Source organism: Rhododendron vialii, chromosome 3a (genome assembly GCF_030253575.1).
Source record: "Rhododendron vialii isolate Sample 1 chromosome 3a, ASM3025357v1".
Classification (NCBI taxonomy): domain Eukaryota; kingdom Viridiplantae; phylum Streptophyta; class Magnoliopsida; order Ericales; family Ericaceae; genus Rhododendron; species Rhododendron vialii.
This window is the reverse complement of record NC_080559.1, coordinates 33,470,307-33,490,917: the sequence shown is the minus strand read 5'-3', so window position 1 is coordinate 33,490,917 and position 20,611 is coordinate 33,470,307. Positions and strand designations below refer to the sequence as shown.

General features: G+C 38.0%; 2 protein-coding genes across 3 annotated transcripts; one reads left to right on the top strand and one right to left on the bottom strand.

The window, feature by feature from the left end:
• Positions 1–3,134: 3,134 nt before the first annotated feature.
• On the top strand, positions 3,135–4,021 carry LOC131320182 (multiprotein-bridging factor 1c). Its single transcript, XM_058350783.1, has one exon. It carries the CDS (start codon positions 3,325–3,327, stop codon positions 3,760–3,762), a length of 438 nt encoding a protein of 145 aa, XP_058206766.1. The 5' UTR covers positions 3,135–3,324; the 3' UTR covers positions 3,763–4,021.
• Positions 4,022–6,497: 2,476 nt separating this feature from the next.
• Positions 6,498–13,485, bottom strand: LOC131320181 (aldehyde dehydrogenase family 2 member C4-like). 2 transcript variants are annotated; one of them, XM_058350782.1, is made up of 9 exons: positions 13,284–13,485; positions 9,702–9,844; positions 9,059–9,442; positions 8,566–8,655; positions 8,298–8,471; positions 7,879–8,016; positions 7,505–7,642; positions 7,331–7,392; positions 6,498–7,047 (listed from the first exon to the last, which is right to left on the bottom strand). In XM_058350782.1, exons 1-9 carry the CDS (start codon positions 13,384–13,386, stop codon positions 6,774–6,776), a joined length of 1,506 nt encoding a protein of 501 aa, XP_058206765.1. In that variant the 5' UTR covers positions 13,387–13,485; the 3' UTR covers positions 6,498–6,773. The 2 variants fall into 2 exon arrangements, with proteins under 2 accessions (XP_058206765.1, XP_058206764.1); XM_058350781.1 differs by lacking the exon at positions 13,284–13,485 and adding an exon at positions 11,760–11,922.
• Positions 13,486–20,611: the final 7,126 nt, after the last annotated feature.

Below are 20,611 nucleotides of genomic sequence, written 5' to 3'. Positions count from 1 at the left end.
GCCTCGAACCGGGTTGGGTTTCGGGTCTCGCAAAAGGTTTTCCGAATTTCAGGAAAATAAAAGGGGAAATAGACTTTTACACCCCTCTACTCTGAGCGAGTGTCAGAAACACCCCACTGAACTTTTTTTTAACACTTACACCCCTGTGATAAGCTTCTTGTAGCTCTTCTTCCAAATGCAATACGATGAGGCCAAGAGCCATTTGATGAGGCCAAGTGCAATTCGATGCAGTTAAGAGTAATTCGTAGCGGCCAAGTGCATTTCGTAGATGTCAAGTGCAATTTGATGCGGCCAATTGCAATTAGTAGCCGCCAAGTGCAATTCGATGTGGTTAAATGCAATTCGTAGATGCCAAGTGCAATTCGATGCGGCCAAGAGTAATTCATAGCAGACAAGTGTAATTTGTAGCGGCCAAGTACAATTCGTAGTGGCCAAGCGCAATTCGATGCGGTCAAATGTAATTCAATACAGAAGATTGACGCAGTGCCTTTGGTTGTCATTGAAAGATTATATGAATGAGAGAGAAGGTACGCGAAATGAGCTGGTGTAAGGGTAATAGAATAAGATTTTAGACTTTTCGACTCTGTTGTTAACAACGTTCTCAATGAGTGTTATTGTCACTTACTCAAAGCTTAAAGTATAGGAATTGTAACCAAAAATTCCACAAAACAAAAAGAATAGATAACAACGAAAACAATATGAAAATCAGTGTTGTTTTCATAATTTCACTATTTGTTGGTTTACAAAATAAAATAATAAACCCATGTATACACGCCTAATCACGTGATTAATTATACATTTTAAAGTAGGGGAAATTACATATTAGTGGAGAAAGGGGTAAATAATGCCCAAGTGATGGAAAGGTTTTTTCAAAATTCCATAAATATGGAACGGAGGAAAAATAATTCCCCATACATGAAACGGAGGAAAAATAATTCCCCATACATGGAGTCCGAATCTGGATATCCTAAGTTGCCATTTCCATGAATTTAAGTTGCTCCTTCTATGTACCTAAGTTGCCCTTTCTATGAAACTAAGTCGCTCCTTCTATGAATTTCCTGGGTATTCAATTTCTTGAGTATTTCTTCAATCTCCTTACCATTTCTATTATTTTTTGAGAAATTTGGAATCTGGGTTACTTGTAGATTTGCATGAAATGGACCAACTGAAATTCTCTATGCATGAAACGGAGGAAAAAAATTCCCAAAACAAGAAGTCGGTTTGTAGTCAAATCTGAGTTTGAATTTAAGTTGCCCCTTCTATGCACCTAAGTTGCCCTTTTTATGAACTTAAATTGCCCCTTTATTAGCTAGTAGCATAACTTCTTCACATTTTCAAGTAAAACCAAACAAGAAATTTTAAGTGGCAATTTCTAAAATCTAAAAGCAAAAGTATAAAGTGGATGCTAGAAAACATATATCTTATTTTCTCTATCATTTCTCTTTCTAAAAAATTAGCCAAAATACACTAATCTCAAAATACTTTAAAAACTCAAATCTACAAGTAACCCAGATCTCAAATTTCTCAGAAAATAATAGAAATGATAAGGAGATTGAAGAAATGCTCAAAAAATTGAATATTTAAGAAGTTCATAGAAGGGACGACTTAGGTTTATAGATTTATGTAGAAGCGGATAGATTTAGGTTCATAGACTTAGGTCCCTTCTATGAACCTAAGTTGTCCCTTCATGGAAATGGCAACTTAGGATATCCAGATTCGAACTCCATGTATGGGGAATTATTTTTCCTCCGTTTCATGTATGGGAAATTATTTTTCCTCCGTTCCATATTTATGAAATTTTGAAAAAACCTCTCCATCACTTGGGCATTATTTACTCCTTTCTCCATTGATATGTAATTTCCCCTTTAAAGTATCTTTTTTTTCTCTATTCGTTTTTCACTTAAAAGAAGAAAATACCCTTTAAATTGCCCTTCAAACCCCTTTAAATTACTCTTCACATTCAAAGAGATCCTACTTCAGTGGATAGTATTTTGAAATGGTCCATCATAACACTGCAATTTGGTATGAAAAAAATCTTAAAAAGCTCGAATTGTATATCACTATCACCTAAAAAGTTCAATTATATCCCATACGGAAAAACTCTTCGTAATTCATAAAAATAATGAATTTGGAATAAGAAACAGAACCATATCATAAAAACTTTATCTTCTTTTGTTTGGTCTGAGATTAAAGGTGAGACAAAATGCTAACCAAATACTCTCGTTCCACTATTTTTTAAATAAATACTTATTTATTGAATTAAAGGTAATATATTGTGAGAAAATGACATATCTCGTAAAACAAAAAATAAATACTTAAAAAATAAGAATCTTAATTGAACGGGGCCTAAATCTTTGGGACCATCTGTTCGTTTTGGGATTTTGAATTTGGATTTATAGATAATGAATGTAAAAATAAATAGAGTAATGATTGAAAATATGAGTAATGAATGGAGAGAGATAAAGAGAAAGATGATAGTAATGATTGGAGAAAAATATGATAATGATTAGAATCCAAAATTCTTAAACGAACGGGGCCGACAGTTTTGAAATTCGTTGATGGTGAGAATCGAATCGAATCTATGGGGGCAACAGCCGCCCACAAACGAGATGGAAAAAAAGAGGAGTATTGCTAGTCGTACCGATTAAAACCCACCAAAATCGTACCGACGGCCACTGCCGGGCCGTCTCTGGCCACCAAACGGCCGATCCGAGCCGTCCAAAAATTCTAAAAAAAAAATCCGAGGGGGTTTGCGTGGGAATCAATGGAATCCGATGTGTGTATGGTGGTTGGATCAAGCACCCAACTTTTTCTTATACATATGTATACGAAAAAATGGGTGCTTGATCCAACCACCATACACACATCGGATGCCGTTGATTCCCGCATCGACCCCCTCAGTTTTTTTTTTAGAATTATTGGACGGCTTGGATCGGCCGTCCGGTGGCCGGAGACGGCCCGGCGGTGGCCGTCGGTACAATTTCAGTGGGTTTTGGTCGGTCCTCGTAGGATTTCTGGGGAAAAAAAGGATAGGGAAGAATACTTGGGGGCCAAGGCTGTCAATTTCAACGTGGTTGAACAAATCAGCATCCCACCCGATATCAAAAAACGCCACGTCAATCCATCCTCAAGAACGTTCCAGAGAAACAACCAATTCTATCCATCTGAATACAAAACGCCAAGAACTTTCCAGACCCCCTTGTGTCCTATATATAATTTCCCCTCCCACAGCCTCTGTTTACAAATCAATCGATACATTCTCTCTCCAATTTTACGTAGATATCATTGATATCAATTAACGAATCAATCTTCGTTTCCGACGATATGCCTAGCCGATTTTCAGGAACCGTGACCCAGGACTGGGAACCCGTGGTGATCCACAAGTCCAAGCCTAAGACCCACGACTTGCGCGACCCGAAGGTCGTGAACCAGGCTCTCCGGTCGGGCGCCCAGGTCCAGACCGTGAAGAAGTTCGACGCCGGGGCGAACAAGAAGCCGCCGGCGACGGCCGTGAACGTGCGGAAGCTGGACGAAGCGGCGGAGCCGGCGGCGCTGGACAGGGTGGGGCTGGAGGTGCGGCAGGCGATCCAGAAGGCGAGGATCGAGAAGAAGATGAGCCAGGCCGAGCTGGCGAAGCAGATCAACGAGCTGCCGCGGGTGGTGCAGGAGTACGAGAACGGGAAGGCGGTGCCGAATCAGGCTGTGCTGGGGAAGATGGAGAGGGTCCTCGGTGTTAAGCTCAGAGGAAAGGCGCACAAGTGATCATAAATAAATGTTTTTTTATTAAGGTAATTGGTAGATAGGAGGTCTAGATAAAAGTGTTTCATACATACATACATACATATATATATATATATATATATATATATATATATATATTTTGGGTAGTGGTTTGGATTTTGGGGTTTGTTGTATGGCGTTTGGAATTTGTAAATAAATGTTGATGATGAGAAATTGAGGATGGAAAGTGCTATATGTAAAAGAAAAAAAAGAAAGAATGTAAAATGCTGTTTGTTTGGAATTTTGGATTATTTCTTAGATTCTATTGTTTAATTTATGAATCACAAATTTTGACATGTTAAGGTGACACATACAAAGCTGCTGTCCAATTTTGTTTGGTCAGGTCAGGTTCGGTTTGGTCCGATTCAGTTTTTGTTCTTGGCGGGCTCTCTCTTCTGTCCACGTTCAACAATAGTTATTTATTCATTTCGTAGAACTTACTAAGCATGTCATCCACGTGAAAAATTAGCTTGACTGAACATTGCAGATTTGTTCAGTAGTCCAATCTGCCGCTGTCTAGTTAAGCCACTTATTCCGCCAAAAACATCTGCCGCCGAACTTGCACGACCACAATCTGCCGCGGTCTAGTTAAGCCCGATAGCCACTCCAGCATAACCACAACCTGCATAGAAAACTTAAAAAATCCAAATCGCGAACTCAGCCCCGCACGGTAGAGAAAGAAGAAGAAACCGATCGGACAGGGAGGGGAGTCGGAAAAGGGGAGGCCGATCGGAGAGATAGAGCCAGCCGATCGGACTGGGGAAAAGGCTACCAGAGGGGGGAGCCGATCGGCAGGGCTTTGTCTACGCTTGAATAACTCACTATACGGCATAATTCTGCTCATTTACATTAGTCTAATTCACTTATTAGTGAGATGGTTTTCGGATGCTTCGACCCATTTTTCATTTTGGGCCAGCTAACCTTATTGCACTTGCAAAAGTTCAGATCGCTCCGACCATACGAGAATTTTTTTGAAAGGCAACCATACGAGATTAAGCCATCCACCCAGTAAGGTGAAAAGTAGTGCCACAGACAGAAATATATTTAGAACCGTTTAATCTGCGCGAGAATATCTAATCCGAATCACATCCTAATATATGTGTCCCAATCATAGCATTCTAAGGTGAAAGTATAAATGCTTGATGGTGACAAGCCTAGTAAACCAAAGTAGGGTCGCATTATTCTCAGTGTCAGTTCCGATATTTGAGTTATCATAGTTTAATCTTATGCTTTGTTGCTTATTCACCCATACAAAATAAAATAAAACACATAAAAGCATCCAAAAAAATACAAATTTATATTGTTTTTTTAGCTTGAACAACTTCAAAAAAATCAACATCAAAATGACCGTGGTTATAGTGCTTTGGGATTAGGACAATCGATTCAAAGAAAACAACATTTCCTTTGCATTTTTTTCGAAGCAAAACTTTCAATTGAGTCATCGACTCATCGTACTTTACTTGTCCACGGGGCCTGTTTCGCTATTTTTTGGATTTTTGGGCTTTTTAGTTAATATTTGTGAGAGAATGACGTGTCTCAAAAAACATAAAATTTAAAAAGCCCCGAATGCCCAAAAATGCTCTTAGTGGAACGGTGCCACATTTTCATTGAGATTGTAGCCAATCTTGTTAATCTTTCTTGCAAAATGGTAGTTTGTCGATAAAAACAAAAACCATGCTAGCTCACTTGAAATATTTTAACTATTGCTTATTTTTAATCAAATATAAGAACATATCACTTTTATACATAATTGTTGTGTTTGTTAAACCAAAAAGTTCCAACAAAGTAATTTTTTCAGTAGTATTATGGATGGGAGGAAAACAAAAAGAGCTAGAACTAAAATAGCGAATTGGGGGGCTGTTAAAAAAAAAATGTGAATTGGAAGGAAAACAAAAGGAGATAGAATCTAAAAATGGAGAAATAAAAAAATCTAAAAATGGAGAAATAAAAAAAAGAGAAGGGCGGGCCGGGAATCGAACTCAACACAGCAATAACTTCCAGAAGCTTTGGCAGTTGCCGTGACCACTAAACCAAGGAAAAAGATTCTGCTATTTTGAAAACCTTTTTAATATTTATATCTTGACGTTGAATATTTTTTTTTTTGATTGGCCCGGCCCGGGGGTTGCCCAGCACCGAGCGCTTGGGAGGATTACCCTGGGGCCAGCCCTGATTACTCTTGATGTGGCCCTGGTAAATAAAACAAACAAATCTATATCTACCTTTCCTACTTCATTTTCCCCTCTGACAATGCAATCTATGTACTAGTGTGCCCTACGTTCAGGCCCTTCAGGGGGAAGAGTAGAGAGGTCAAGAAGTTATTTGGTGCTCAGAATAGTCCTCAATCATTGGAGGGACATAATTGATACCTTTCCAGATGCATTCTACAGTTTCATCAGAACTCTGTTAGTCTGTTGTAGTTATTGATAAAAATTACATGTTCCAACTTAAGTTATTTCGGGATACATGCTCATTTTATCAGGACCGGCCGGTTGGCTCAAACCTATGGAGTATGAGAGTCTTTGTGATCTTTAGTCATCCAACATAATTACAATCATATTGTCATTCACTCCATGAGAAGTCCTAATTAAGGGACCTAACAAACCGATACTGGAGATGTACCCAAGAGGGGAAAAAAAGCAACACGGAGTTTTTTTTTTCCGCGGTCAAGGTACTTTCATATATCAGCCAAAACGAAAACACAAGCCAATCCAGAAAAAGATACAACTCACGAGGTCATGCAAGACCCAATTATTAGAGGGAAAAAAAAAACAGAGCCAAAACAGTAGGCTCTGAGCAACATCAAAGACACAACTATGTACAACAAAAATAACCAAAGAAGCTAAAGGATCCACTGGGGAATGTTCCACTGGAGTATTGCTTTTTGAACATGGAATATCTTTTATTCATCAAATAGAAGGTTGTACAAGAGTTCGAAATTTCAGAGTCAACGCAGCGTGATCTTCTTCCATCAAACGGTGAAGAAATATATCGATTCACAGCCAAGGAGAGTTGTAAATGGGAGTAACAACACACTTGACTTGAAGATACTGTTCAAGTGCCTGCATGCCCGTATCTTTCCCGAACCCGCTCATCTTGAACCCTCCGAAGGGGCAGTCCTTGTCAAAAGCGAAATAAGTATTGATCCATATTGTTCCAGCTCGAATTGATCTTGAGACGGTGTTGGCCACGTTGAGGTCCTTGGTCACTATCCCCGCTGCTAGCCCGTATCTTGTGGCGTTAGCTCTCTGTATTGCCTCTTCCACGGTCCTACAAAATACATTTATCACTTGGGTACGTACTGTTTTCTAAGGGTAAGTAAGCAAACAGGTTTTGTTTCTTGCAAAAATATACCCACTTGGCCACTTTCTTAGTATAACCTTGTATACTACAATACGTTTGATTTGTATTTCGGCTAGGGTAAAAGGTTGTTTGGATCGTGAATTTCTCCATAGATTTATCGACCAAAAGACAATTGCTTTACGAGTTTCATGATCTATAGTAGTCTATAGAGGGGCTAAAAAGACGAGAAACATTAGAAATGGAAACTCACTTGAATTTCATGAGAGACATCACAGGCCCAAATATTTCGTCCTTTGCAATCGTCATGTTGTCCTGTTCAAATCCACAAAGATCGATCAATGAAAGAATAAACCACGCACACAGAGAATACACGCTGTTCACACAGCTCGACTAGAAGGCAATTGTTGGATGGGGAAGGGCTTACCATAACATCAGAAAAAATAGTTGGCTCTATGTAGTATCCCTTTTCGCCACAGGGTTTACCACCAGTTACCAAAGTGGCTCCTTCTCGTTTGCCATGCTCAATGTACGAAAGCACCTTCTCATACTGCGTCTTGTCAATCTGCATGAGTTTTAAGATTGATGTTCAAGGCACGAGTTTAGCAACAATATCTTGCACGCGTTCTATTGCAAGTTCAAATTACGGGAAAGTGTTAAGTCAATTTGTTAACATGGGTTTTGACGATAGAAGATTTGGCATCTTCACATGTCGTATTTGTATGAGGCAGCGTATTTCATCAATTTTACTTGTACTTTACAATTAGAGTGACAGAAGAAGTGTAAGTTTAGAGCTTTTACTTGTGGTCCTTGGCGAACGTTAGGATCAAAAGGATCTCCAACCACCCATGTCTTTGCCTTCTCTCCTAACTTCTTCGCCAACTGATCATAAATTCCTTCCTGAGCAAAAACACGCGATCCCGCCACACAAACTTCTCCCTGTAATAAGAGAGCACGAGGAAAATTAACAGAGTCAGGTATTGAGTTTTGGTGTTAAAAAAGAGTTTCCTCATACATCAATCTAAAGAACATATCTTTTACGCAAACCAGTACCCTCCTATGGTTGAGCAAGGATCTTCTCATTTAACGGTCTGTCATGTGATTACTCAGTCTTACAAAATGAACAACTTGAATCATCGAATGAGATCATGGCGGATTCCATTTTATGTCACGTGACAGACTACACAAGGGATTTGAACAATTTTTGAAAGTTTTATTACCTTGTTAAACAAATTAGCAGCGAGGGCTAGTTCTGCAGCATGATCAAGATCTGCATCGTCGAAAATTATGAGAGGACTCTTGCCTCCTAGTTCAAGCGTGACAGGTTTCAAATTGCTGGTGGCTGCAGCCTGCATTACAAGGCGTCCCACTTCTGTAGACCCTGTGAAACTAACCTGAAAATAAAGAGATGAGAAATTAACATCAGGTGATATCAATTGACTGTTAAAAAAGAAATACTCTCAGTATAAGTAAAATTTTGGCAATCACTTTATCAATGTCCATATGAGAGCTAATGGCTGCGCCTGCTGTCGTTCCATATCCCGTTATCACATTTAGCACTCCATCTGGAATACCGGCCTGAAACAAAAATCATGATACAAATGAAAGAAAATATCATGATACAAATGAAATAGTACTGTTGATAAAATCGATAAAGAGCTTAGCCTTCAGTGCAGAGAACCAGGGCGCACAAAATCGTGCATAAATTGCACTACATAGTCTAGATTTTACTTAGATGTGTCTAGACCATATGATTCATTTTAGGTGCAGTTTTTGGTGTCCAAATTCAGCGACTTTAGACTTTTCTAAATATTGTGAAAAGCCAAAATCATGCTATGCAAAGGTAGGGATGCGTGATCCGAAATTTTCAAATAAAAAAAAGTGTTACAGACCACATTTTAATTGAATCAAAGTCGCCCAAAGATTTTTTCGAATATTTTGATGAGCCTTTTTATGGGTGTATAAATAACCAAAAGCCTACCAACTTAGCCAGATGAGCAAAGTAGAGAGCATTAAGGGGCGTCTGCTCAGCAGGCTTGACGATCATGGTGCAACCGGCGGCTAGTGCCGGCGAAACCTTCAACAGAAACATGGTACTCGGGAAGTTCCAAGGGATGATATGGCCCACGACACCGATGGGCTCGCGCAACGTGTAACCTTGATTCGCGCTCGACATTTTCAACGTCTCTCCGTGAATCTTGTCTGCTGCACCAGCATAGTACCGGAGAGACTCCGCTGTGCCTGGGATCTCGAAGGCCTTTCCCCAACCGAAGATCTTCCCAGCATCAATGGCCTCCAATGCTGCCAGTTCCTCCACATTTTCGTCAATCAAATCTGCAAATTTCATCAGTATCTTTCTCCTTGCCTGAAAGAAAATTTGAAAAAACTTAGCTACTGCTACAGATTCATATTACATAAAGATTAGAATGTGACATTCGGCCAAACACTGTAACCATGGTTTATTTTCCTTCTTTTTTCTTGAGTGGATCATCATGACCAAAGTCAGGAAGTTGTCCTTCCATTTTTTTTGGTTCATGATTTTACGCTTTCTAGATTTGTCTCGTCAAGACAGATGATTATTCCAACTTGACGGCAGAAGACAGTAACGACAATAATATACTTACAGAGCCAGGCAAGCGAGGCCAAGGGCCATGGTCAAATGCTTGGCGGGCAGCCTTGACAGCCAAATCCACATCTTCTTTGTCCCCTTCTGCAACCCTGGCTATCACTTCCCCCGTTCTTGGGTCTATGCTCTCGAACGTTTTCCCTTTTCAAAATCAAGGAAAATACAGAAATTTAATTATTAATCTCCAATTTCACTACGGATTTAAGTTAAATAATTAGTAAATCATAATCTCCCTTTAACAAATACTACTACGTAGTCAAGTTGAAATGACTAAATTACCCTTACCTCTTAAGTTACTTGTTCGAAAGACAATTTGGTACTTTCAAGTGAGCAAAAACAAAAAAGAGAGTGCCAATGGATAACAAAGGAATGCGAAAATCATTTCCCAAAATTTAATTAGCTTCTCTTAAATTTCTAACCGCCCCGATGGATCGAGTTGATGATTCAAAAATACTAGTAGTATACCAACTATTCAAGATCATTATGCATAATAATGAATACATTTTTTTTTAATAATGCGAGGTGTCCCGAACGAGCTTGTGTATATACCGGAGGAAACGATTAATTTGTGATGTCGTAATTACAGTTCGTAATCGGTCCACTATTATTACGGCAAACGACATTTGCAAGATTGGACTCCCTTGTCGGTAACCGTACGTTTAGAAGTTCTACAATCTTATCGAAACGTCATAGGTACTGTTGGGGGACCACACAATCGTGTGCGCTTGGGGCAGTTGACTTTGACCGTTCTCCAAGCAGCCTTCGATTACTTGGAAAATACTTCTTGTATATACATATACTAGTATGTAACGTGTATATTTTCGCATGACGATTGATTTCTGTAATATGAGCGTAAAGCGACATTTTTATCATTCGAACTTTGATGTGTTGCGGATAAAAAATATTAAAAAAAAAACTTTGATGTGTTTATACGGAAAAAAAAATAAAAAATTTGATCGATGGTCATAAGCATGCATATTTGTTACAAGAAAAATAGACTCTCACTCTATATGATTGGACACAGGGGCGGAGTCAGAATTCGCATGCGGGGGTAACACCGTTCAATGATTAGGTTTTGTCGTGGATTTTTCGTTTTTGAAAAAGAAATAAAGGCTTGATTCAACTCTTATGGTATGCAAATGCACATTACGATATAATTTTTTCTTGATCCGAAACCACCATTCTCTAAATTGCATTTTTTTGATAGTGTTTGTATAGAGTACCTTCTTTTCATACTTGTAAATATCTAGTCGAACCGCATTAGTTTTTAAAAAATTTATATGTTCGAATGGGTTTTGCAAAAAAATTTGTTTCCAAATGGGTCACGTTTAGTTCCAATTAATTCGAAATTACAAAGCTGAGAGAGAGAGAGAGAGTTTGGAAAGAAAAAAAAACACACAAGGCGCTAGGGGATTCAATGTCTCAATAGAAGCTACGCTGCCAACTTAACCAAAGAGAGTTTTATGCAAAGTTCTTCAAATTTTTTGATTTCACCTTACTATGTGTATTTTTTTTTTTTTTGGTTTTTCAAAACGGAAGTGGCACGTTTCACCTCCCCCACTAACTACCTCCGCTTGTCCTACCTCCGCTTGGACAAAGCATTTACTCTGTCAATCTACACAAAATTGTGTTCGAACATAAATTGGCTCCCTCATTGGCACATGTGGAATTGGTTTTCCAAACTAGTCGGTTTATTGTGCCGTTGAGTTATCAAAAACGTAATACTGGTGATTTTTTTTCTTCTCATTTGTGAACAAGCCTACCGCCGGCCATGGAATTCAGCCGCGAGCTTTCATTTTTTCACTAGTGATTCTTTCTTCATTTTTTTACAGAAAAGAAGAGTGATCTTTGCCTAAACAAGCAAGATTGGAACACAAGACCGACGATACCAGAAGCTCGAGCTCGAGATAGGAAAGCATCAAATCTAATTACGGAAGAAAATAGGGGGGCAACTAATTTTGAGATGAACAATGCTACTACGGTGATCACTTGAAAGGAAAAAAGAAAACGAAATTCAACATCTAGCTCAAAAAAAGAGGAGGAAGTATGGGAAAACCTGAAACGGAATCAACAAATTCTCCATTGATGAACAGCTTCGTGAACTTAATCTCTGGAATCTTAGTTAAGTAATCCAAGTTTCCTTTGGTTTCAGCCCCCATCTCTCTCTCTCTCTCTCTCTCTCTCTCTCTCTCTCTCTCTCTCTCTCTCTCTCTCTCTCTCTCTCTCTCTCCCCGATGGCTTTCTATGAGTTTTCTTGCCTTCAGCTAAAGATCATGAATAACAGAGTTGCATACCAAATGTGCCTTGTGATGCGCCTATATGTAGGAGTTGGACCGACCTTAATTGGCATCTATGCTTTGTTCTAGTATTTCCCTTTCTAAAAAAATTGGTCTGTGGTCCATTACAGAGAACTTATAACCCAGTTAGTCAACCTCTAATGTTTATAACCCTTCTAGTCCACTAATATAGTTTGGTAAGGCCTTAAATCCACTTCTTTTAAAAAAGAAATTAAACCAAGATAAAAGTGTTCACCTATATATAGCTAGAGAGAAACCCTAGATCAAAAATAAATCTGGAACACAGCCTCCTCTCTCTCTCTCCCAGACAAAGCTCATCGCGAACGTCCTGACCGTCAGCTAGCTCCGCCACGGCGGCACCTCCTTTGACTCGAAATACGCTCTGTCAATAGCTTCGTCCCGTCCACTTCTTGTTCTTGTTGTTCATCGTCGTCTAGTTTCTTCTTGTTGTTCTTGGGGTCAGTGTGAGCGACGCCGTTCTTCAAACCATGTCTCTGCAACTTGCTGCTTCTTTTGTTTCTGCCATTTTTCTAGCAGATTTTAAGAATCATGAACCTGAATTTTCCAGGTTGTTCTCTAGTAGGTATTATTATTTATTTTTTGTTTGCTTAATCATTGTTTACTTCTTATTATGGGTAATTACTACTCCTTGAAGATTCCTTTTCTTTTTTGCTGTGTGGGTTTTTTTATTGTAGGGCTTCTCAATATTTTGCGGATGGAAGAAGGTAGAAGTGGACCACTGAACTCTTGGGGAGGTTTTCAAAGATTAAACGGATGTTGGAGATTGATTCTTTTTTAGAACAACCTCAATCTTTCTGGTGTCTTCCACTCCTGGGTTTTCTTCTTTCTTGATCATTCTTAAATGGGTCTCATTTCTTTTTATCAGCAATGGGTCTCATTTGATGGTCAGAAAAAAAAGGAAATTTCATCTTATTTTCATGTGATTGTAGTTGAGGGTTGGTTAAAAGGGCATTAAGTCTTGACAGCAAAGTTTGGAAAGGGGCTGTGTGGGGGGTTGTTCTATTTCCTTGGAATTATGAGCATTGGAAGAAAAGGGATGGATGCTTCAAATCAGAAGTCCATTGAGAGAGTTGTTGTTCATCTTCGTCTAGTTAAAAACACGTTATCGTGGACCTCCTAAAAATTCTCCAAAGAAAATAGTGGCTACTAATTTTGAGATGAACAATGCTACTACGGTGATCACTTGAAAAGCAAACTTGAAAAGGAAAAAAGAAAACGAAATTCAACATCTAGCTCAAAAAAAAAAAGAAGTATGGGAAAACCTGAAACGGAATCAACAAATTCTCCATTGATGAACAGCTTCGTGAACTTTATCTCTGGAATCTTAGTCAAATAATCCAAGTTTCCTTTGGTTTCAGCCCCCATCTCTCTCTCTCTCTCTCTCTCTCTCTCTACGATGGCTTTCTATGAGTTTTCTTGCCTTCAGCTAAAGACTATGAATAACAGAGTTGTATACCAAATGTGCCTTGTGATGCGCCTATATGGCTATATATAGGAGTTGGACCGACCTTAATTGGCATCTATGCGTTGTTCTAGTATTTCTTTTTTTAATTTGCGTGAATCAGCTTACACGCATATCAACTATTTTTGGGACTCAATCTAACCAATTACTTGCCGGAAGTCCAATTATCGCAAGAGCAAATTAAGTTCCGTATGAACTGGCTTCAAAAAAATTGATATTATCTGACAAGTTTCGAACCTAAAATCTTTAAAGAGAACAAATTCCTATGTTCCAGGTCTCCACACCTGGCCAGGTCTTTGTGTCATGTTGTCGTGTTCTAGCTAGTATATCATTTTTTAACAACCTATTCCTTGATGATGAGGCCCAAGTCCGACGACCGGCCCAAAACCGAAAACCGACGGCCGACGAAGACATCTCAAAATCAATGGGAACCGCTCGATGAATTGTTTTATTGTTTTTCTTTTGATGAGCTATTGGATTGGGTTTACCGTTTCTAATGAGTTGACTAACAGATTTTTTGAAATTAAAACTTGTGGACGACCGACGAAGACATATCAAACTGGTGAACTTTTCAATTGAATTGGTCGAGAAGATTTTGAGTGTCCGTGGGTACCCTATCGGCGATTCCAGCCCTCCAAATATCTTTTGGACGGTCCGGATTTTAGTGAGAGAAAAAGATGAGAGAGCGGTCGGGTGAGAGGAGAGAGAGGGAGTAAATCTGAAACGTCCAAAATACATTTAGACGGCTGGGGTCACCGACGGATACCGCCACGTGGTACCCGCTCGGCACCCCAAAATTTCTCGAATTGGTCAATTGAATGTTGCGGTGAAAACTTATGGACGAATTGTTTTCCTTGGTCGGTCAGTGATCAGTAGTGCAATTTAAAATCGCAAGACTCCAACTCAAACATCATAACTGTTCGTTTAGAAGTGCAATTTAAAATGGGGGTTTCACTTTCATAGGACCTTGTTGCAAATCTCTTGTTTCAAATTTCGTTTTTCATTTTTTTTTTTTTACTTTTTTTGAGATCCAAAATTACTAATTGGATCGTTTGTCTCCGGTAGAAATTATTTGATTGGTAGTATAACTAATTCAATAAGCTATTTGATGACATTATTAAGCTGGAGTAGTTAGTTTATTAATAGAAAATGCAAGAAATAGATACAATATGTGTGTGTGTGTGTGTGTTGGAAAATTACGGTAGTTAGTGGTGATCAGGAATTTCTCGATGAAGAAACTAATTGATTATTAAGATGAACTAAACATACGTACTATCTTTATTATATGGCCGATACGTTGAGAATTCTTTCTAACTTATAAAAAACTTTGCTACATGGGTAAATATTTTTGATTTTGTTATGATCTTAATACTAACAAAACATATATAGGGGCTAAAGCAAAGAGTTAACCTTTTTTGTTTTGGGGCTAAAGCAAAGAAAGTACCTTTTTGGTTTTGGCAAGTAGCAAAGAGTTTTACTTGCCTTGTGCTTGAAGCGGCCTTGGCTTCAAGTGCAACCACGCACGTCATTTTATTTTATTTTTGACATAAAATAAGAGAATGATACTAAAAGCATGTAATTACCTAAGACATAAAGAAACTCTTTCCTCAACTCTCTCTCTCTCTCTCTCTCTCTCTCTCTCTCTCTCATTTTTTCATCTTTTTATTTATAATTCTACAATTTTTACAGAATTTAAATATTTTGTTTGAAAAGAAAACTAATTTCAATCAAGAACATAATAAACAGATACTTTATTTTGTTTGAAACCTATCTTTTTTCTTTCTTTCTTTCTTTGTTTTTTTTTTTTTTTTGCTGAATTTTCTTATTTTTTTTGAGAATATATATACATACACACACGTACGTACATACATACACACATATGTATGCAAGAAAGTCAATTCTTTCAAAAAGAGGAGTAAATAGAAAATGGAGTAAAATCCAAGAGCAATACATGTCGATCCACTGATGCACATGACAACAGAGAAAAAATTCTCACTAATGTTTTATTTTCGTCTCCGTGCATCGAATGGGCATAACTACTTTATACAAAACCAATGTGTCACACTCACACACCGCATCATACTACGACTAATAAGTCCAATATTATCGTGATTTCGATAAAGTTGAAGATTACATATTATTAGAAGTTATTAAATCGGCACATCAAACATATAAATTATTCGTTTCTAAATAATTTATTGTACTTCAGCAAAACAAAACAATTAAAAAAAACCCTGTTGACTCCCCATTTCATGAAGTTATCACTAAGTCACAAAATTCGGTACGAAAATTTCCTGCAGGAAAGAATTTTTTTAAAATTCGAAACTATTGATTGTCGAGATAGATGATGAAGTTCTGGTCGGTGGGGTAGGCTTGCTGTTCATGATACTCCGTATTATATGGCGGGCCCCTCACTCTACGTTTGAGAGTTTACCTAAGAGTAGGGTTGGTGGCAGTTAGGGATAGATAAATAGTATGACAACGTGGTGTCGCAGGAACAGCGAATACTTTTCCTCTCCGCATATGACGTTGACTTTAAAACCATGTGTGTCCGAATAATGGCAGAAGAGGGACCGTTGACTAAACTATGGAGGCTGCTCTATGACGTCAATAGTGAACTCAGTCATTCATTTGTTTGGACATCAAGAAAATGACTCGGAAAAATCAACGAAATTTTTCTTGGCTAATTATGCCGTCCTAAGTTAATAAGTTTTTTTATTTATCTTCTTTTTCTATTGCTATTTTTTCGTTCCATTAAAATCGCAATAGTATGGGAGCCATCAGTCGAATCCTTCGTCTTCAAAGTCTTCTTCTTCTTTGAACCACCAGTCGAATCCTTCTTTTACGGCTAAGTATTCTTCCAAATCCATTTTGTCTTCTAATTCTTGGAGGTAGGCTTTTACCTTGTTGAAGGCCATTCTTTCTTCTTGGAAGTTGGATTTTTCCAAGAATGAGAACAAGTTCATTTTTTCTTCGAGGTTTACGATCGACTCTGTGTTAAATGAAAATTAACGATCGCACAAATCTTTAGTAATTTTAAAGATTTTTGTGTGACGACCATTGTCAAATATCTGAGCTCGAAAATGTAAATCACTTAGACCTTGTTTGTTTTGGGTTTTGAGGGAGGTTTTTAAGAGTAATAAGTGAAGAAAGATATATAGAAAAAAAATTATTGGAAACCGTACGCATAGATTTTGAGTACCAAAAACGAACAAGCCCTTACGTTCGCCAGATGTATCCCTTGGGACTAAGTAAAAAATATGAATGAATTGCTCTCCATGTTCCATACTCAATTTTAATTCGCTCCTCGGGTCCAAAACTATGACTCGTAGAAAATACAAACAACAACAGGTCTACAAAATATAAAGTAAGATCGGAGATTGATAGATGCGCTAAAACGTTGCCAATTGTTACGCAAAATGAATAGCAAATTTGTTTTACAGTTTAACCTTACAATTTACAGAATGAAAAACTACTCTTTTTTCGTGTCTAGCGGTATCCGATCATACTGAGATTTTGTATGCTTTTAGTTGGTTGCGTGCTCCACGAAGTGAAAGGTTTAGATCATAATTTTTGGTGCGAGATGTGAACGAATTGAAAGGATCTCCAAATTGTCTTTGGTTCTCCAAATATGGAGACCCTGCTCCCATTTTGGAGATAAAATCTCTAAAAGTACGATAGGTCCCTTCTAGATTATCTCATAAAGTGCAAAAAAAAACAGAAATCCTATTGGTACCGACGGGTACCATAGGGAAAATGTACCGACAGCCACCGGACAGCCGATCCGAGCCGTCCAAAAATTTTAAAAAATAAAACCGAGTGGGCTTTCGCGGGAATCAATGGCATCCGAGGTGTGTAGGGTACTTGATCCGAGCACTCCTTTTTTGTGTATATTCGTCGGTACATTTTCTCTCCCCCATGGTCGGTACATATAGCACAACTCAAAAAAAAATGCGAATAAATTACAAAATCTCCCTCCAATATGTTACATCAATTCTCTATTTTGGAGTTTTGAAGATGATTTAGAGATTGATGCTCAAGGAGGTGTATAGAGGTATGGGATATGGAGAGCAGCTAATCTCATATTGAATTCTTGGGACAAGGCCCTGGGACACCCCACTTTCCAAAAATGGTAGTTCCTTCCGTCCGGACGGAGCCCACTATCCTGCAATATCGCCGGCCATCGGAAAGCGGGGTGTCAGAGGCCCTGTATTGGGATCCATATTCAAAGTCAACCAAGTTGGAAGATCACATAGGACGAGACGTACGTTTTCCAAGTGGGGTAACTGGGCTGATGATTCTTGCATGCGATTTGGGACACGAGACTTTTGTAATGGGGGACCAAACGGTGAGTTTACTTAGGTTTTGTTGGGATTATGGTGGATATTATAGGGTTGTATACAAGTCTAGCTTTGTTATGTTCGAGCTCAACACGTAATTAAATGAGCCAAAAATTTGAGTTCGAGCTCAGCTCATCTGTAAACGAGTCGAGTCTAATTAATTTACGAAACGAACCTCTATAAATGAGCTAAGCCTACTTTTTTTAGCCGAACCGAGTTTTGAGTTGTTAAGCTCAGCTCGTATACTAAACAAGTCCAAAACTCAAGCCTAGCCGAGCCTCTAGCTGCTTGTGAGCAGTTTGGTTTGGTTACAGCCCCACTTGAAAACATAAAATAAAATTCTTGAAGGGGCTACAATATTTTCTATACCAAAGGGTTGGCCAGACCCTAATGAAGCCTTGAGACTTAATTACGGTTTTTGCTCCCTCCAAATATATATTGAGGTTCGAAGCCTCTCAAGTACTATCAATTCTTATGAGACCAATTTATAAGATGGGCTATGTGCCAAGTTTATTCGGACTTTCCATCGTGGAATCGGTCCTCATGAATTATATGCGGTAAGATAACCTGAATATTGTAAGTTATGAAAAGTGCTACAACATTTTACGGAACCAGATTTACAAGGGACTAATGAGAACTTGCCGAACGAAATCGAATCATGCTCTATATTCCAACTCAACTACTGTAGCAAAGAGTTTTACTTGACTTGTGCTTGAAGCGGCCTTGGCTTCAAGTGCAACCACGCACGTCATTTTATTTTATTTTTGACATAAAATAAGAGAATGATACTAAAAGCATGTAATTACCTAAGACAAAAAGAAACTCTTTCCTCAACTCTCTCTCTCTCTCTCTACATTCTCATTTTTTCATCTTTTTATTTATAATTCTACAATTTTTACAGAATTTAAATATTTTGTTTGAAAAGAAAACTAATTTCAATCAAGAACATAATAAATAGATACTTTATTTTGTTTGAAACCTATCTTTTTCTTTCTTTCTTTGTTATTATTTATTTTTTTTGCTGAATTTTCTTATTTTTTTTGAGAATATATATACATACACACACGTACGTACATACATACACACATACGTATATATACAAGAAAATCAATTCTTTCAAAAAGAGGAGTAAATAGAAAATAGAGTAAAATTCAAGAGTAATATATGTCAATCCACTGATGCACATGACAATAGAGAAAAAATTATCACTAATGTTTTATTTTCGTCTCCGTGCATTGAATGAGCATAACTACTTTATACGTACAAAACCAATGTGTCACACTCACGCACCGCATCATACTACAACCAATAAGTCCAATATTATCGTGATTTGGACGTTGATAAAGTTGAAGATTACATCTTATTAGAAGTTATTAAATCGGCACATCAAACATATAAATTATTCGTTTCTGAATAATTTATTGTACTTCAGCAAAACGAAACAGTAAATAAAAAAAAAACCCCTGTTGACATCCCATTTCATGAGGGTATCACGGTCACAAAATTCGGGTATGTGAAAGCGTATTCTTGCGGGAAAGAATTTTTTTAAAATTCGAAACTATTAATTGTCGAGATAGTTGGTGAGGTGTGTTCGGTGGGGTAGTCTTGCTGTTCATGATATTATATGGCGGGCCCCTCACTCTACGTTTGAGAGTCTACCGTACCTAAGAGTAGGGTTGGCGGCAGTTAAGGATAGATAAATAGTATGACAACGTGGTGTCGCAGGAACAGCGAATACTTTTCCTCTCCGCATATGACGTTGACTTTGAAACCATGTGTGTCCGAATAATGGCAGAAGAGGGACCGTTGACTCTCTGTAGAGGCTGCTCTATGACGTCAATAGTGAACTCAGTCATTCATTTGTTTGGACATCAAGAAAATGACTCGGAAAAATCAACGAAATTTTTCTTGGCTAATTATGCCGTCCTAAGTTAATAAGTTTTTTTTATTTATCTTCTTTTTTTATTGCTATTTTTCCGTTCCATTAAAATCGCAATAGTATGAGAGCCACCAGTCGAATCCTTTGCTTCAAAGTCTTCTTCTTCTTTGAACCACCAATCGAATCTTTTTTCTATGCCCAAGCATTCTTCCAAATCCATTTTGTCTTCTAGTTCTTGGAGGTAGGCTTTTACTTTTTGTTCCATTAAAATTGCAATCGTATGGAGGCCACCAGTCGAATCCTTCATCTTCAAAGTCTTCTTCTTCTTCGAATTCTTCGAACCACTAGTTGAATCCTTCGTCTTCAAAGTCTTCTTCTTCTTCAAACCACCAATCGAATCCTTCTTCCAAGCCTAAGTATTCTTTCAAATCCATTTTGTCTTCTAATTCTTGAAGGTAGACTTTTACCTTGTTGAAGACCATTCTTTCTCCTTGGAAGTTGGATTTTTCCAAGAATAAGTTCATTTTTTCTTCAAGGTTCACGATCGGATTTATGTTTTAAATGAAAATTAACGATCGCACAAATCTTGAGTAATTTTAAAGATTTTTGTGTGACGTCCATTGTCAAATATATAAGCTCAAAAATGTAAATCACTTGGACCTTGTTGGTTTTGAGAGAGGTTTTTAAGAGTAATGAGTGAAAAGAGATATATAAAAAAAATTATTGGAGACCATACGCAAGGGAATTTGAGTACCAAAAACAAACAAGCCCTTACATTCTGTCAAGAAACTCGCTGGATGTATCCCTTGGGACTAAATAAAAAATATGAATGAATTGCTCTCCATGTTCCATAACCTCGGGAAAGTCTACAATACACACTTTTTAAAAGGATGTACCATATGCACCTAT

What these genes read in the sequence shown, in the direction of transcription:
- LOC131320182 (XM_058350783.1), top strand. Translation starts at nt 3,325, where the DNA reads ATGCCTAGCCGATTTTCAGGAACCGTGACCCAGGACTGGGAACCCGTG.
- LOC131320181 (XM_058350782.1), bottom strand. Translation starts at nt 13,386, where the DNA reads ATGGGGGCTGAAACCAAAGGAAACTTGGATTATTTGACTAAGATTCCA. An exon ending in CTCATATGGACATTGATAAA is followed by an intron (nt 8,472 to 8,565) that starts GTGATTGCCAAA and finishes CTTTATTTTCAG; the next exon opens with GTTAGTTTCACAGGGTCTAC. An exon ending in CTGCTAATTTGTTTAACAAG is followed by an intron (nt 8,017 to 8,297) that starts GTAATAAAACTT and finishes CTCTTATTACAG; the next exon opens with GGAGAAGTTTGTGTGGCGGG.